General features: G+C 43.1%; 2 protein-coding genes across 8 annotated transcripts in view; one reads left to right on the top strand and one right to left on the bottom strand.

Moving 5' to 3' along the window:
• GLYR1 (glyoxylate reductase 1 homolog) overlaps positions 1 to 11,980 on the bottom strand; it is a 44,539-nt gene extending 32,559 nt beyond the window's left edge. For all 7 annotated transcript variants that reach the window (XM_057410322.1, XM_057410326.1, XM_057410325.1 and 4 more), the window contains exons 1-3: positions 11,927 to 11,980; positions 10,777 to 10,813; positions 9,432 to 9,511 (exon numbers count right to left, since the gene is read on the bottom strand). The gene's annotated coding sequence lies outside the window, so the exon portion shown is untranslated. The remainder of the gene's footprint in view (positions 1 to 9,431; positions 9,512 to 10,776; positions 10,814 to 11,926) is intronic.
• Positions 11,981 to 14,367: 2,387 nt separating this feature from the next.
• MRPS34 (mitochondrial ribosomal protein S34) lies at positions 14,368 to 16,763 on the top strand. Its single transcript, XM_057410321.1, has 3 exons — positions 14,368 to 14,795; positions 15,120 to 15,162; positions 16,051 to 16,763. Exons 1-3 carry the CDS (start codon positions 14,478 to 14,480, stop codon positions 16,326 to 16,328), a joined length of 639 nt encoding a protein of 212 aa, XP_057266304.1. The 5' UTR covers positions 14,368 to 14,477; the 3' UTR covers positions 16,329 to 16,763.
• The last annotated feature ends 156 nt before the right edge of the window (positions 16,764 to 16,919 follow it).

Below are 16,919 nucleotides of genomic sequence, written 5' to 3'. Positions count from 1 at the left end.
TCATTTCTCTCTCAAGTTTTATATCCTCTTATGCTAGCAGTGCTCCACTCTAAGCGCTATTCATATATGCGGTCAGCAAGACAGCTTTTGGATGTGATCACAGGTATTTGTTTAGAATAGAGGCAGCCTAGTGACTGCTCTTGTATCACTAGGGGAAATACCCATAATCAAGGTAGTCAATAATATGAAACTGCTCAAGAGGTTGTTGAAAGCAGGGGTCACAAAACAATTCTGAGCCATCCACCCCTGTTCAAACATACTTTGCACACATGAGAAAAAAAAAAAGCAAAATTACATATCTCAATAGACCAAATCACAAGTAAAATGAGCACAAACACTATAGGTTATTGCTGAAGAAATTTCTGATGTACCTTGATATTCCTCACAAAACCACAAAAATGTCATTTTTTGAGGGAAAAGAATCACTCTTCACTACTGATATTTTAAGATGAACTGGTACAGTAGCACAGCATTAACCTGGCTGCAGTCCTATGAGGAAACTCAAGTAACTTCCCACTGCTGCTAAATAGGACTTCTTGATATTTACCAAATGTTTAAGTGGTCAAGTATAGGGTGACTAACTCTGCCTTCCTTGAGGTTGACAAGTTCTTCTATCACTCCTTCACTGTGGCTTAGGGGAATGCCTTTGCTCTCAAAATTCTTTACAGCTCTCAGAGAACAGATTACCTTCCTCTCTCCCCAGATTCAAGCCCAGGCTTATCAGCTACACTGTTACAAAGCTACTTCCATCCAACTGAAAACAACCTGCGTAAGTTTTAGAAAAGCTTTTCCTGACCTTACGATGGCTAACAGCGCTTCTGAGCACACAGTAAAACCCAATCAAACTGATTTTCTCTGGTCCCAAAACATCTCTGTTACAAACATCAACTAGCCATGGTTATAGGTTTTAAGTATCTTCCAGTGCAGTTTAGCTCTTGCAAGCAGTTGAAATGGTTTAATAGCTGCCTTTTCAGACACAGTAAGCATTATGTCACACAGCTAAGCTGAACATAAAGATGAAAATAATAGCAATTATTATTACTGTTGTTATGCCTTTCTGGATCTTGCTTGTCCTCTCTTCATGAATATAACTCAGTAAACTCTTTAAAACCATGGAAATCCTCTTTGCTGGCATTAGCCACTGTAGTAAGCAATCCATCTGCTTGAAGCAGACTGCAGCTTTTTGGGAACTGACTGCAAAACACACTGGCATCATTCCCACAACACCACTGCAGACTACACCAGGATGCCCATAGTCTTGAAGCAGACCCCAGTACTGTTTTGCATGCAAAGCTCAATCTTTGCTTAGTTTACATCTTCTTCATAATACTGACTTAATATAAATTAAAAAGTCAAATTATTACTTTCAGATTAAAGTCTGCCATCTGGCAACTGTTCAAAGAATCCCATCTAGCTGCCCAGACATTAGTGAACTGTATCTTTAAATTCTCTTCTACTGTAAAGCTCCTCTGAGTGGTAGTCAGCGATACTAGACAACATCAGCTCACAAAACCCTTCCGTTATGTATATGAAGGTGCCAAAATTTTGGAGTACATTATAATAAGGTGTGATAAACCTTGTTGCCAAATTTGAATTTCTAAATAAAAATTACTTTTTTCTATCACGGCATTCTCTTAGGTTTCTGCACATCCTATCCCTCCTCACCACACATATCCATTAGCTTCCTTTCTCATTTCTTTTCCTTTGCTATGGAGAACATCTAAATCACAAAGCTTTCTGGATCATAGCTTCAAAGATGCATCCTGGCACTTACGATCCTCTAGGACAAAGACCTAGTGATCTCAGAAGCAAACTAATCAGTGAAAGTCTTAAATGCTGTCTCAATGTTAAAAATAAAATTAAAAAAAAACAAACAGTAATATAAGTCTTTTCCTTTCCACTTTGTTTTTTTTTGTGTGTCACTTAGGTGGACAACCTTCTATAAGGTACAAATATATCTCTGCTCAGAACACTTGAAAACAAAAGAACTTTCCACCAAAACAATCATTCATGTTCAGACACAAGATATCTCTCTGTTAAGCAACAACCTCAATGCCAACAAAGTCAAATATTAGGTAAGAGGCCTCTAGCACACAACATATAAAAGGAACTACTATTTGGATCACTGCACTCAAAAGAGTTGCAGTCAACAGCTCCATGTCCAAGTAGAGATCAGTGATGAGTGGTGCTCCTCACAGGTCAATACTGGGACCAATGCTGTTAACATCTTTGTCAGCAACATGGACACTGGGCTCGAGCACCCTCAGCAAGTCTGCTGATGACATGGAGCTGTGTGGTGCGGTCGACGTGCTGGACAGAAGGGATGCCATCCGGAGGGACCTGGACAAGCTGGAGAGGTGGGCCAATGCCTGCCGCATGAAGTTCAACAAGGCCAAGTGCAAGGTGCTGCACCTGGGTCAGGGCAATCCCAAGTACAGGCTGGGCAGAGACTGGATGGAGCAGCCCTGAGGAGTAGGACTTGGGGGTGTTGGTGACGGGAAGCTCCCCTTGACCTGCTGCTGACGCTCTGGGGATGCAGCCCAGCACACATGAGGGTTCTGGGCTCAAGTGCACATCCCCAGAGTGTGAGCAGCAGGTCGAGGAAGCAGATTCTACCCCACTGCTGCACTCTGGGGAGACCCCACTGCAGTCCTGTGTCCAGCTCTGGGGCAACAACACAGGAGGGATGTGGAGCTGTTGGAGAGAGTCCAGAGGAAGACACGAAGATGATGCGAGGGCGGAAGCAGCTCTGCTCTGGAGAGAGGCTGAGAGAGCTGGACTTGTTCAGCCTGGAGAAGAGGAGGCTCCAGGGAGATCTTAGAGCAGCTCCAACGCCTAAAGGGGCTGACAAGAAACCTGGAGAAGGGCTTTGGATAAGGGCCTGTAGGGACAGGACAAGGGGGAATGGCTTTCACCTGACAGAGGGGAGACTGAGATGAGCTCTTAGGCAGAAGTTCTTCCCTGTGAGGGTGATGAGGCACTGGCACAGCTTGCCTAGGGAAGCTGTGGCTGCCCCATCCCTGGCAGCGTTCAAGGCCAGGTTGGACGGGACTTGGAGCAATCTGGTTTAGTGGAAGGTGTCCCTGCCTGTGGCAGGGGCTTGGAACTCGATGAGCTTCAAAGTCCCTTCCAACACAAACCTGTATGATAACTCAGCAATGAATTAATGCCTAGAAAAGCATCAATGACATTACTGAAGATGTCATATTTAAGATGAAATTGTATTCATACTGCTACAGAGAGTCATCCGACATCTGTTAAAAAATGGGCTAAACAAAAAGTGAAAAGATGTAAAAAAGGTACATGTTAGGATTGGGTTTCTCTGTTAGTTTCTCCATACCCTTCCTCACCCTCTCCAAAATATCATTCTTATAAAACCACTACTCATGTCAAATCTATGTTATATTTATGAACAATACTCAAAAATTCCAATGCTTTTAAAGAAAAGTTCCTAACACATACTATGAATGTGTCCTGGAGCTGCATGGAAAACAGTGGCAGTGGAAAGATGCAACCAGAGCTGCCAGACTCAAATCTATGATACAAGCTTAGCACAGACAAGTAGACCTTAACCACTCAGCATTCGAGCCACTCTGTTCCAATATTACTTCTTCATGATAAATTATAGAAATGGAAGTCGAGAACTGTACACAAACATAAAATTTTTGCAAGCTGTATGTTTAGGGATGGAAAACAGTGGCACGGTATCTTGAAACGTCTGGTACTTACTACAGTCTAGGAAAAAACTCATCATGTTCTACACTGCACCAGTATAGATATCCACCTTAAATGCTAACACAACCAACTTCAAAAGTCAAGGGAAATCTCCTTGGTTATTTACAAACAAAACAGAGAAATCAGAATGGGTTTCCTGCTGTTAAAAGGGAATGCCTCAATTTCCATCAGTAAAACAACTCAAATGGCTCAAGTACAGGATTTGATATGTAAACATCTTCATGGAAAAAAAAAACAAAAAAAAATGACCACACTAAATTAGAATGACTGCCCATGCAGCTAAAGGGAGGGCATACTGAGCAAAAGAAAACAAAGCAGCAGGGCAATACTGAAAGAAATTCTAAGTACTAGGTTTTTCAAATTTGTGCAATAAAAAACTGATGCAGAGTACTTACACAGCCCAAGATACCAGGAAGAGGTGGAAAAGTTTTTACTGTAGTCATTTTCAGGTACGGCACTCTGCCTGCAGAGATGCCTAACAACATGCCAGCTGGCTGTGCTATACAGTAGTATGGCTATATAGAGCTCTGCATAGAATAATTTGCCTAGCTGAGAAAAAACAGTGCTATAAGCTAACTCCCGCTTGGCAGCTTGGCCTGTACCCTCAGATTGCCAAGAAGTACCACATCTAATACCTGGCAAATTTTGTTTTCTGATGTCAGGACCTGAACGAACATTTCAGAAAGACTATATCTAGAAATCTCTCATGCTGATATGACATCTTCAGTAATGTAATGTCACTAATGCTTTTCTAGGGCATTAATTCACGGCTGAGTTATCACAGAATCTCAGACTGTTTTGTGTTGGAAGGGACCTTAAAGCTCATCAAGTTCCAAGCCCCTGCCACAGGCAGGGACACCTTCCACTAGACCAGGCTGCTCCAAGCCCCATCCAACCTGGCCTTGAATGCTGCCAGGGATGGGGCAGCCACAGCTTCCCTAGGCAAGCTGTGCCAGTGCCTCATCACCCTCACAGGGAAGAACTTCTGCCTAAGAGCTCATCTCAGTCTCCCCTCTGTCAGGTGAAAGCCATTCCCCCTTGTCCTGTCCCTACAGGCCCTTGTCTAAAGCCCTTCTCCAGGTTTCTTGTCAGCCCCTTAGGCATTGGAGCTGCTCTAAGATCTCCCTGGAGCCTCCTCTCCTCCAGGCTGAACAAGCCCAGCTCTCTCAGCCTCTCTCCAGAGCAGAGCTGCTTCCGCCCTCGCGGCATCTCCGTGTCCTCCTCTGGACAGCTCCACATCCCTCTTGCGTTGTTGCCCCAGAGCTGGAAGAAGAGGGGTAGAATCCCCTTCCTCGACCTGCTGCTCACGCTCTGGGGATGCAGCCCAGCACGAGGGGTTTCAGGGCTCAGGCACACATGGTCAGGTCATGCGGAGCTTTTCATCAACCAAAACCCCCAGGTCCTTCTCAGGGCTGCAACAGACTGCAGATTATTATACTTATCTTGGATTGCAAGCTTTCAACTTTTAAGTTAACACATCAAATCAGGAAGAGCCCCTTGACTCAGCTACATTTATTAAGACTAGTTTTGTTCTGATGCTTCATAAAAGTGCTATGAGTAAGAACGGACTACTCAAGCTTCCTATTAAGACTGATATATATGACTTGCAAGACCTATTAAAAGGTTATTGCAAGGCTATTACAGACTATCTAAAGGGGGAAGAGGGAGAGACACAAGCTAAATGTTTGTGCACACATCTCTGATAACTATAGGACTCTTGCTACTATTTCTACAAAAAACAGTAGAATGATACCTTCAAAATAATTTTTTTTCCGATTTTTAACAGTGTGATATAATGAATTCCCAAGCAGGCTATGAAATGTAAGAATATTTTGAACTGGATGAAGCACACTAAGACAGGCTTGCAAGCTGTGGGCCTGCCAGTCTATTAGTACTAACTACTAAAAGCAAAAAGGCACATATATAAGAAAGTGTAAGTTCTTATACTGCCATACTTGACTACCAGAATGACCTACAAAGACTTTCTAGGACAAGACTGTAGCTTGGGAAATGAAAGGGGACTTAAAAAACTATCTTAAAAGCACAGTTAGAAACACAGGTAAGAGTTCAAAGTTCACTTCTATTTAGAAAGACTAAATTAAAATTGTTTTGTTTATACTCCCATGTTTTGATGTTATTACATCCTTGCCAGGTCTATGGGCAGTAAACATCAGGTCTTCTCAGTTTTAGATGAAGAACCCTTTTACTGTGACTTGCTCTGAGAAGAGGCAGTCAGAAAAATAACTCCTAGGCAAACTAGAAAAATATCCTTATCAATGTGGAGAACAAGTAAATAAGAGGCACTACATGAATATGTGCATCACATCAGAAGCAACTGACTCCACCTGTACAATTAACATAAGGAACACAGAGCTCAGTAGAAGCTTTATCAAAAAGCCAGGTCTTAGGTCACAGTCTGAATGTACTCATGCTCCCAATTTATTGTCTTTAGCCAAAACTACTCACAGCCTCCCAGTTAATGTATTTCCTTAGTCGCTGCAGCATTGCACTGGGAAAACCACATTTTCTTAAATTATAAATAATCAAAACCTATCTATACACTACACCAAAGCCACTTTCAAACTCATCACTATGTTTATGTTTACCCCTCCATTCCACTCAGATGCATGCACACCAATTCTCACTTCTAAAAAGCTTTTTCCTTAATCTTTGGTATGGCAAACTGAAGCCACCTAAGTCAGGAGGAAACAGCTTTTACTTAGCCTGAAACTGTGGCATTACTGACCACCTCAGTCACCTGGGAAACCTCATAAGAAAATAAGACTATCAAGTGATAGAGAGATTGCCTACCCATCAACAAACTGGCTAGCAACCAGCCTCAGAAGTTTGTGAGAGGAATTCTACTCAGCAGCTAGCATCACCTTCATCCTATACACACTGGACAACAGGCAAATAGCTTATACCTGTATCCTTACCTGTTGAACCTTGACAAATAAAGCAAGAATAGAAGTATAAAAATGGATCAGTGATAAAGGAACATCACCTTACAAACCTGAAAGTGTCAGAAAGAGTGAAGTGCTAGAAAACAGAAGCAATATACACTAGAATATCAGTACGAGTAAGTGCACTCATCACAACATGGACTACAGTCAATGATGGAACTTCGCATAATCCTGTTTGTCACACTCTTCAGTATGTTGAGTAGTGACATTTCATCAGTTATGTTTTTCCACTTATTGTTTACATGCACTTAGAAAAAAGTATTTGCAGAACACATTAGTTTACTCCACAAAATAGTTAAAGGGATTTTTCTCCTGAAGCTCACATTTCAAGTAAAATAATTTACATTTTTCCTGATTTGGTTGATAACGCTCAAAGATCAGGATTTTCTCAAGCAGCATCCTGGTTAAACTGTGCTGTCCTAACTGTGTTCTAGCCAGCACACCCTTTTAAACTTCCAAGTCAGGACAGAACAGGCACACAAGCTTCTCTCTTAAAATTAATTTGAAAGCAGAACAAAGGGGACAGCATTAATTTCTATTTAATTTTCCAGCAGGGTATGCCAGCCAAAGTGAGCAAATTTCTAAATCATTATTATTAACAGGAAATGATTAAATTTCCCAAGCTGGAGATGGGAGGGGGAGACATGACAACCACCACACTACCTTACTGTGAAAGACAACTGGATTTTCCCTTGCCAGAGCTCTAGAATCGTGTAATAAATCCCGATTATTTTGAAGCTCTGAATTCTTTATTTGCATTCCTGTTACTAATCTCAGCTACAGTACCACACATGACCACTTTTTTCCAAATTTGTCTTATAGAATCATAGAATAGTTAGGGTTGGAAAGGACATTAAGATTATCTAGTTCCAACTCCCCTGCCATGGGCAAGGACACCTCACACTAAACCATCTCACCCCAGGCTTGATCCAGCCTGGCCTTGAACACTGCCAGGGATGGAGCATTCACAACCTCCCTGGGCAACCCATTCCAGTGCCTCACTACCCTTACAGTAAAGAACTTCCTCCTTATATCCAATCTAAACTTTCCCTGTTTAACTCATTACCCCTTATCCTGTCACTATAGTCCCTAATGAATAGTCCATCCCCAGCATCCCTATAGCCCCCCTTCAGGTACTGGAAGGCTGCTATGAGGTCTCCATGCAGCCTTCTCTTCTCCAGGCTTGAGCAGCCCCAACTTTCTCAGCCTATCTTCATACGGGAGGAGCTCCAGTCCCCTGATCATCCTCGTGGCCCTCTTCTGGACTTGTTCCAACAGTTCCATGTCCTTTTTATGCTGAGGACACCAGAACTGTACACAATACTCCAAGTGAGGTCTCACGAGAGCAGAATAGAGGGGCAGGATCACCTCCTTTGACCTGCTGGTCACGCTCCTTTTGATGTGGCCCAGGATACAGTTGGCTTTCTGAGCTGCAAGCGCACACTGCCGGCTCATGTTCATTTTCTCATCAACCAACACCCCCAAGTCCTTCTCCCCAGGGCTGCTCTGAATCTCTTCTCTGCCCAACCTGTAGCTGTACCTGGGATTGCTCCGATTCAGGTGTAGGACCTTGCACTTGGCACAGTTAAACTTCATAAGGTTGGCATCTGCCCACCTCACAAGCACATCAAAGTCTCTCTGGGATGTCTTTAACACAGAACATCTCTGTAATTGATTCAATAATGTGAAAAGAATCAAGAACAATCAGGATAAAAAGAGTCAATCTCCTCAACTTTAGAACTTGATTTGCTCAAATAACCATGTCCAACAACTTCACCACCAAAAACCACTCTCTCCCTTCATATCAACTGCACATGCCCTAGACTACTAGAGATCCAACTAAAGTTCATACTATTATGCAGCATTCACTCTACTCCATCAAATTTAGACCTCAGTTCTTAGTGGAAATTTATTTTTAAATATTGAGCAAAAAGAATTTATTATTTTCAATCATTTCCTTAACAAACATCCATTAAATGGTTTCAGTTACCTTTTTGAAAAAAGTTAAGGGTTTTCTAGTCTTCCACAGGTAATTGCAATTTTCTCCCTTACTGCATAACTCAATACAAAATAACAGAAAATAAAGGGGGGGGGGGGAATAATAATTTTCAGTTTGTTGAAATCCTGAAGTTCTTGGTGGGGTTGGGCAGTTTTGAAGGGTTTTTTTTTTGTTTGTTTTCAAGTTTGTAACTATCTAAGTGTAGACAACTACAATTTTGTAGATGTGCTTCAAATCAATAAATTCTGCCTTGAAAAAGATAGCCTACAATAGTTTTTGCTTCCCTGTACTGTAAAGTCTTCTCAAAGCACAGCAAGAATCTTTTCAGTTACCAGGTATGACAGTATATTCTTTTACAAACATCAAATATAGTGCTGGTTTATTCCTCTAGCAGAAAAACAAATGCACTCATTAGCTGTACCTTTCTCATACACACAGGCTAAAATCTAACCCTGTCATGTCACACCTACTGCCCTAAAAATGGCAAGTTATCAAGAGCTTTTCTTCACAGCAGCAACTGAAATCATAACATGATTTAGTTATGAGATGTCTTTCCAGTCTTCATACCCCCACATGAGCAGCTATAGCATGCAATGATAGTTTATTTTTAAGTGCAAATAAAAGACAATCCTTTGCAAAGTTCCACTGTACTGTGTTAGTAAACATTTCTTCTGTGAAAGATCCTTATTATATAGCACAGTATTTTGCCCAGATGAAAACAAGCAGGTACATACTGATCTTCTGTTCCAAAAAACTTCACAAAGAAGCACTTTTTCCCACGAGGTTTCTTCAGATCTTTAGGTGGATTAACAATCTGAAGGTGATGAGAAGTGAAAGTTAAAAAGCACGTTTGAAATGAAAATTTACGATTTTACGTCATGTGTTACAGCTACTGTAGGTTTGTTTGCTTTTTCTACCTGATTAGGAAGAGAATCCTGAATCTGTACAAGTCTTTCAAGTAAATATGTAAGCCATGTGTTTCCTTAGACATGGGTAGGGTGCAGCAAAATGAAAAAGTACCCAAATTCCATGGATGCATCACTACACTATTAGTGAGGTTTTCTTCTCCTTATCTCCAATAGATAAGTTATCAATCTTTTTAAAATTGGCATTAATAATATTTCCATCTAAACCTCTGTCTTCACACCCACAGATTGCTAATAAAGTTTAAAATATTAGAAAAAAGCTGTCATTCAGTTACACAGCTGACACCAGAAAAGCTCTAGAGGAGCATGGAGTCCACTTGATCCAATAACCAAACGTCACAACCACAAACCACATCAACAACACTTTACCCTACCACATGCTGTTCTCTCAGCATGCTTAATCCTCATACATACACCAAAAATAAATACAAAGTTCTTACAGAGAAGAAGAAATAATAAAAATGGCATATACAATTTTTTAAATCTTTTTGGCCTTTCATCAGGAAAAAAAATCCAAACCGACCAACCAAACCAGAAGAGAAAGTTAAACTACTTCCTACCCCAGGATTACTCAAAAAACGTGGCTCTAAAAAATATCTTGAGAAGACAGACTATTTCTATTACTTAACACAGTGCATTTAACCAACCAACTTACTATGGGAGGAAAGAAACTTACCTTGCAGAAACCAATAGGAATTAAATAAGTAAATCTGGGAAACACAATCAGTTTCAGAGATGGAAGAACTGCTGTTACTTTTGATTCCATCTGAACTAACAGCTGTCAGTGACAGGCTGAACTATATCAAATAAAGCCCTAAACTGGTTCACAGTTTAATTTGTATTAAAAACAAACAAACAAACAAAACCAAACCCAACCAAAACAAAAAACAAAATAAAATAAAATAAAACAAAACAAACAAACAAGATCCAGTATTAATCTTCAACTGAAATGCTTTCAGGCAAAACTCTCTCAGTGTAGAAGGAAAAAGCATAACCAACCAACAAAAAAAACACCACAAAAACCTAAGAAAGTAATACAATAATAATGGGGAAAACAAACAACAAAAAACAACTACAAACAAAAAAAACCAAAACCTTACACACACACACAAAAAAAAAATACTATAAAAACCAAACAGCCGCCAAATCTCACCTTTCCTGGCCATGGAGGATACCGGCCCAGCTTCCCCCTAGAGAAAAAAGAAAGTATTAGGCACTAGAACCAGAGGAAAAGAAAAACCAACCAACCAACAAACAAACAAACCAGCTATCCCATGTTTACCTTTTTGGATTATGCTACATTTTTTGTATTTTGTATTACTTACGTTCTAAATCTATCGTGACAGACAGAACACCCAGCTGACATACTAGCATTACACTGTTAGATACCTGCACCTAAACTAAGCCTCTCACCACGATCTCACTAGTCTTATCAGAATTTACATTAACAGATCAGCAGCAGCACCGCTACTGCTGGAAAACACAGTGTTACAATGCTTATTACTCCCATAATACTGGATATTCCCTCACAAGGAACTGAAAAACATATTGATGCAAGCAATCAAACCAAAGTTCAGGTTGGTAACTTATAGTCATCAGACATAACAGTCCAGTGAGCAGAGCAGCCACTGATTTCCAGCTCAGAGAACTGAGATACTTAAAAGCTCTCACAGGAAAGAATTACTGGCAGGATTCCCTGAACAGTTCCATACCACTTTCTTCAGGTGCTCACCACCATAGTAAGACATGCTAAAGATATAATAGAGCCATTTAAAAAGGCAGAAAAGTTATTTCCTACACTTGCAAATGAATCTATTATGAAAACTACACAAAAGTACTTAAGTCACAGAGGAGACATTAGTCTTAGCCCTCAGCATGGTGGCAATGCTTTCACAAAACCTTATCAGTCATTGTCTTGCAAGAGACTGGTAAAGAACCTGTGGAGACCACCACTCCCAAACCAGTAACTCTCAGCAAGCTGCTGCGAGATGGCAATGCTGCACAGACTATTCCACAGCCATGTTCAGGCAGGAAGGCTGTCAAGAGCTGGAACAGTGACCGTGTCTCATATTTGGTATCTCCATTCTTGTACTGAACACGACATTCATCAAAGCCTTTCCTATGCTACTGTCTTTGTACAGAGCTCTTCTGTGACGGCTCTAGGGATAGCACCTGTCTAGGTTGTCATGTACAAAACTAAAGTAGGATAATCTGCATTCCAATACTGTGAGCAGCGTACTCCCCAAATCTGCCTTCAAAAAAAAAAAAAAATTATTTGCTAAAAGGAACCAATCTGTACTTACTTTGCTATATAAATTAGACAACTTCACAGCATTGTCAGTTTTTCGGATGAGAAAGGCGTCAGGCTGCCGCTGGAGCTGGATGTGACACAGGCGTGTGTGTCCAACTTTGGCCCCAGGCTGTCCCGCTGCCGCCAGCGTCTCAGGAGGAGCCGTCAGGCAGCAGGATTTTGTGCTGAACACGTCGGAGCAAGCGGTTACGATACTGCGGTGGCGGTGCCGGTTCTCCTGCTGTGGCACAGGGCGCTGCTCCCAGAGTGTCTGCAGCAGCCCGCAGTGAAGGGGTGTACTTTAATACGGGATTTTGCCATGAGGAAAAGTAGACCGAGGACTCTGCTACTATCCAGGGGACTTCGCTGTCCAGGTGCAGCCTCTGCGGGCTGGCTGGGCACGAAGGAGCGTTTGTGACCTGCACGTGTATCTCCCACGGACCCCCGTTAGGCCAGACGAGGAAGTGGTCAGGTTTAGAATGTAGTATGCACCTGCTCGCCTGCCGTAACAGCCGGGAGATGCTGTCTCTCGCTGGCTGTTGTAGGGTTACACCAGCTTTTCCTGGTGAATCTGTGTCAGGCGTTACCTTTCTGCACATTTGACTCAACCAGTTTCACAACTCCTCAAGCATTCTTGTGTCCTCTCTGCTCTGGGCCCCCACAGAAACCTTAAGTGCCTTAAAGGGTATGAGCTTAACAGGTGTGCTGGATACAACATGCTCACTCTGTACTAACTGTACCCTGTAATAAGTGGCTTAATTGCTCTGCCTTTTCTCACAGATTTGAGTGGACTGAGGTCAGGTATCTTGTTACTCTAAATCAGTGTTTATCAGTTTATTCAGGTATGTCCTCCTTGTTACAACAGGCCTGTCCTTTTTCAAGAGATGCACCATATTAAGAGAAAATGTCCTATTTTAAGAGCATTAACAGCCTTTAAAAAAAAAGCATTTTTTTATGTTGTGTAGCCTGGACCCCCTTCTCTCCACTTCTTCACACATCCATCTTGGAAGCTGACAAAAAAGTCTCTGTTGATTCGGAGAAAACTCCAGGAACAAACTCGCCAACAGTTTCAAGTTGACAAGCAGGTATTCTTCATTGCGGCGCCGGGAGACACGGGGGTAGCTCCTCCTAACGTGTGTCCCCAAATTGCTATACAGGTCATCCTTATATGGTCACTGAGCATATTACATCATTTTCCAAAAAGTTTCCGGCATGCATACAAAAATGTGATGGTCTTTAAGGGTCGTTTACTTTTCCCAACAAGCTTAATTAACATTACAGACGTAGCAATCATCCTGGCCTTCTACTTATCAGTTAGCTTAACTGCTCTCATCCTGGACATCTGCTAGTCCCCATCCCAGGTCCTGTCCTTCTGTTCTTCTTTTCTCACACCTTTTGTACTGAGGGCCTGAAACTATGTCAACTACTTCCAAGCACCGCAGTTATTTTCCATTACAAAGCCATCAAACTTAACATTACTGAGAACTGTTTACATTTTGTACTTTTGTGCCTCCTTGTCTCACTATAGTGCCTTCAGTAAAGGGCTCTGTAGCAGTACTGGAATGGATGCATTCACTTCAGTACAAGGTATTGGTTTAAAAAAGAAAACCAAAACCCACTTTTCTCCTGAGAGGTTAAATTTACCAGCTGTCGTGGTTGAAACACAGGTGGTAGCTCAGCACCAGCAGCTGCTTCCTCACCCCCGAGAGGAGAATCAGAAGAATGTAAAACCTGCGGGTGGAGATAAGAACAGCCCAATTACTAAAGTACAGTGTAATACTACTGTTACTACTAATAATAAGGGAAAGATCAAGAGGAGAGAATATAAAGCTAAAAGGTGAAGGAAAAAGACCATCAAACTATTAACCAGTAGTGATGCACAATACAGTTGCTCAGCACCTGGTGACCAATACCCAGCCTGACCTCAGCAGCAACTCCAGGTGAGCCCACCCCCTCAGTTTATATACTGGGCGTGACGTCCTGCAGTATGGCATACCCCTTTGGCTAGTTTGGGTCGGGTGTTCTTGTCTCTGCTTCCTCCCGGCTTCCTGTGCCCCTCCTCACTGGCAGAGCATGAAACTGAAAAGTCATTGACCAGGGTAAATGCTACTGAGCAACAACTAAACCATTGGTGTGTTATCAGCATTGTTCTCAGCTAAAGTCAAAACACAGCACTGCACCAGCTACTAAGAAGAGAATTAACTCTATCCTAGGCGAACCCAGGACGCCAGCCTGTAGCCAAAATCCAGGGGCTAATACAACCAGACCTACAGTTTTCTATTCCTTAAATCTGTGCTGCACGGCTGTGTTGTGTCTGTAGAACCGACGCCGAGAGCTCCGGAGGTAGGACGCGGGGGCGCTACTGCCCCCCGCCGCTATTTTGAGAGCAGCCGACACACTTCCGCGAGCGGCGGAACGCGGTGAGGAGATAGTGTCCCTCCGGCCGCTTGCGCCACTGCACAAGTGTTCCGCTGTACAAGGACTCCGGGCGGCTTCCGGGCTCGGCGGGAAGTGGAGGGTCGCGGCGGTCTGTGGCGGAGAGCACGGTGCTGCAGGACGGCGCCATGGCCCGCAAGAAGCTGCACCGGCCCATCGCCGCCATGGCCAAGAAGATCCGCGAGTACCGCGCGCTGAAGAACCGGCCTCGGGACTCGGAGCGCTTCGCCCTGGACTACGAGACCATGCGGCGGCCCCTTACGCAGAAGCGGCTGCCGGTGCTGGCCTGGGAGGACGTGCGATACGAGAACCGGCTGCTGGCCCTGCTCTGCCGCCTGCCGCGCCTCGGCGTGGGCCGCACCGTCACCCGCAAGTCCTGGCTGTGGGCGCACGACGAACCCTGCTACTGGGTCATCACCAAGGTGAAGGCGGACTACATGGCCGAGGTAATACCACCCCGCCGGCGCCTCACAGCCCACTGCTTCACAGAATCCCGGACTGGTTTGAGTTGGAAGGGACCTTAAAGCTCATCCAGTTCCAAACCCCTGCCATGGGTAGGGACACCTTCCACCAGACCAGGTTGCTCCAAGCCCCGTCCAGCCTGGCCTTGAACATTGCCAGGGATGGGGCAGCCACAGCTTCTCTGGGCACCCTGTGCCAGTGCCTCAGCACCCTCACAGGGAAGAACTTCTGCCTAAGAGCTCATCTCAGTCCCCCCTCTGTCAGGTTAAAGCCATTCCCCGTTCAACAGGTTCTTGTTTTCTTTGCAGAATATGGATCATGGAAGAGCTTGGGGTTACCTGACCTTCAGAGGTAAAACCAACTTATTTTCCTACATGTGAGGTTTGGAGAGAGCATCTGTAAGTGGGACCAGAGAATAACAAGTGGAGGCATATGGGAGGGTGAGAGAGCTGCAGGAAAACCACAGCCTTCCTACTTGGGAAATAAGTTTTTCTCAGATCTGTCAATGACAAAATTTTGCATGTTTTGGTTTCCAGTGCTGGGATCTGGCCCCCACAGGATGTCTTTCTAAGGAATGTTGTGAGATAGCCAGTGTAGGCTGACTATGGAGAAGGACAGCATGCCATTCAGGGAGTTAAGTGAGGTGACAGGTTAGTTTGAGTCTTCAAAAGCAAAACATAAAATGAATGCATGAAGGTATTCCAGGTAAAATTGTCAGTAAAATAGGAGTGATGTCAAGTAAACTTATGTTAGTGGGATTTTAAATTAACACTTGGAGTTGAGGGATTCAGTTAGCATTTCTAAAGCTGCTTTATATTAGGCACATGAGTGTCATTTACTAGAGTTTTTGAAACATTTCTCATTCAGAGTTTTTAAAGGTGTTGGGTATTTTTAATATTTCCCAGGGAACTGTAATCAGTGAAAAGAACTCTTGTCCCTTAGCCATGGAAACTGAACTGGACAGATAAAGTGACATTTTAACTTAAAGAGGGAGTCAACCACAGAATTGGAACAACTTCCCTGTATTCCTTTCAGCCTGTTTCTCTTTCGATTTCCAAGGACAGAAGTGGGATCCTAGAGTATAGCAGGGAAGATACTGTCGGATCATTTGAGAAACTTCCTTTACTAGTTATTGCCAGTTGTAGGATTTTTGGTATCCTAGAGCTGAAACTTGTTGCATTTCCTGGAGGGAGTTTGTTGTGGATAGTGTTGTTCACTGTGTTCATTATCTTTTCTCAGGCAAAACTGAAGAAGAAGTGAGAGAGATTGACAAAGTCATGTACCATGACTGGCGTATGGTGCCCAAACACGAGGAGGAGGCCTTCAAGAAATTCACCCCGGTGCAGGAGAAGATCATTCGGTTCCTGCCATACCCACCTTTGCTCCGAGCCATGATCCTGGCGCAGTGGCAGAAAGAGGGAAAGCAAATCACAGAGGAGCCGATGATTGACCTGGAGAAGGTCATGGCCTCTCCCTGTCAATGTGCAAAGAAAAAAACTACAGGGACACCAGTATAAAGACTTGTCCAATGTCTTGAGCTTCCCATGTGTTCTCAGTGTGTTAGAAGTACAGCATCTTGCAGAAGACTCCCTTGTCCACTGCGATAAGGTGTGTCCAGGTTTCCTGACTTTCTCCCCAGCCCTGTACAGTCACCTCGTCTGGAAGGAAAGATGCAGATACATTCAGCTTTGTTTTTACCATAGCTTTGGACTCAGCAGAGGAACCTTCTTGGTTCCCTGCATAGTTTCTGAACGCATAGCTCCTGTCATCTAGCTGCAATTCTTTGGAGCACAATTTCCTTTTCAGCCTGAAAATTATTTTTTTAAGAGCATTGGGGGTTTTTAATAATTTGGGTCCTACATAAATCAGACAAAAATGATTGAGAATATTGCATTATTTCACAGAACTGTGTATGAATGTATCTACTAATGAAAATAAATATTTGAAGAAAACCTGGTATTTTTTTTCAGTGCGTGGAGGTCATGAGCTGGTCCTTTGATGAGGAGCAAAGGCTGGTAAGAGGTAATCTCTCATTGCTCTGTAGGGCTGCTGCTTCACTGACTTCAGAAGCAATGGGAGAAGCCAGAGGAGGGAAAATCCAGAGTGTT

The sequence above is a fragment of the Pezoporus wallicus genome, unplaced genomic scaffold (genome assembly GCF_028554395.1).
Source record: "Pezoporus wallicus isolate ANWC-B61680 ecotype Strahan unplaced genomic scaffold, APGP_CSIRO_Pwel_v1 contig_4046, whole genome shotgun sequence".
In the NCBI taxonomy this organism is placed as follows: Eukaryota; Metazoa; Chordata; class Aves; order Psittaciformes; family Psittacidae; genus Pezoporus; species Pezoporus wallicus.
This window is presented reverse-complemented; position numbering and strand designations above follow the sequence as displayed.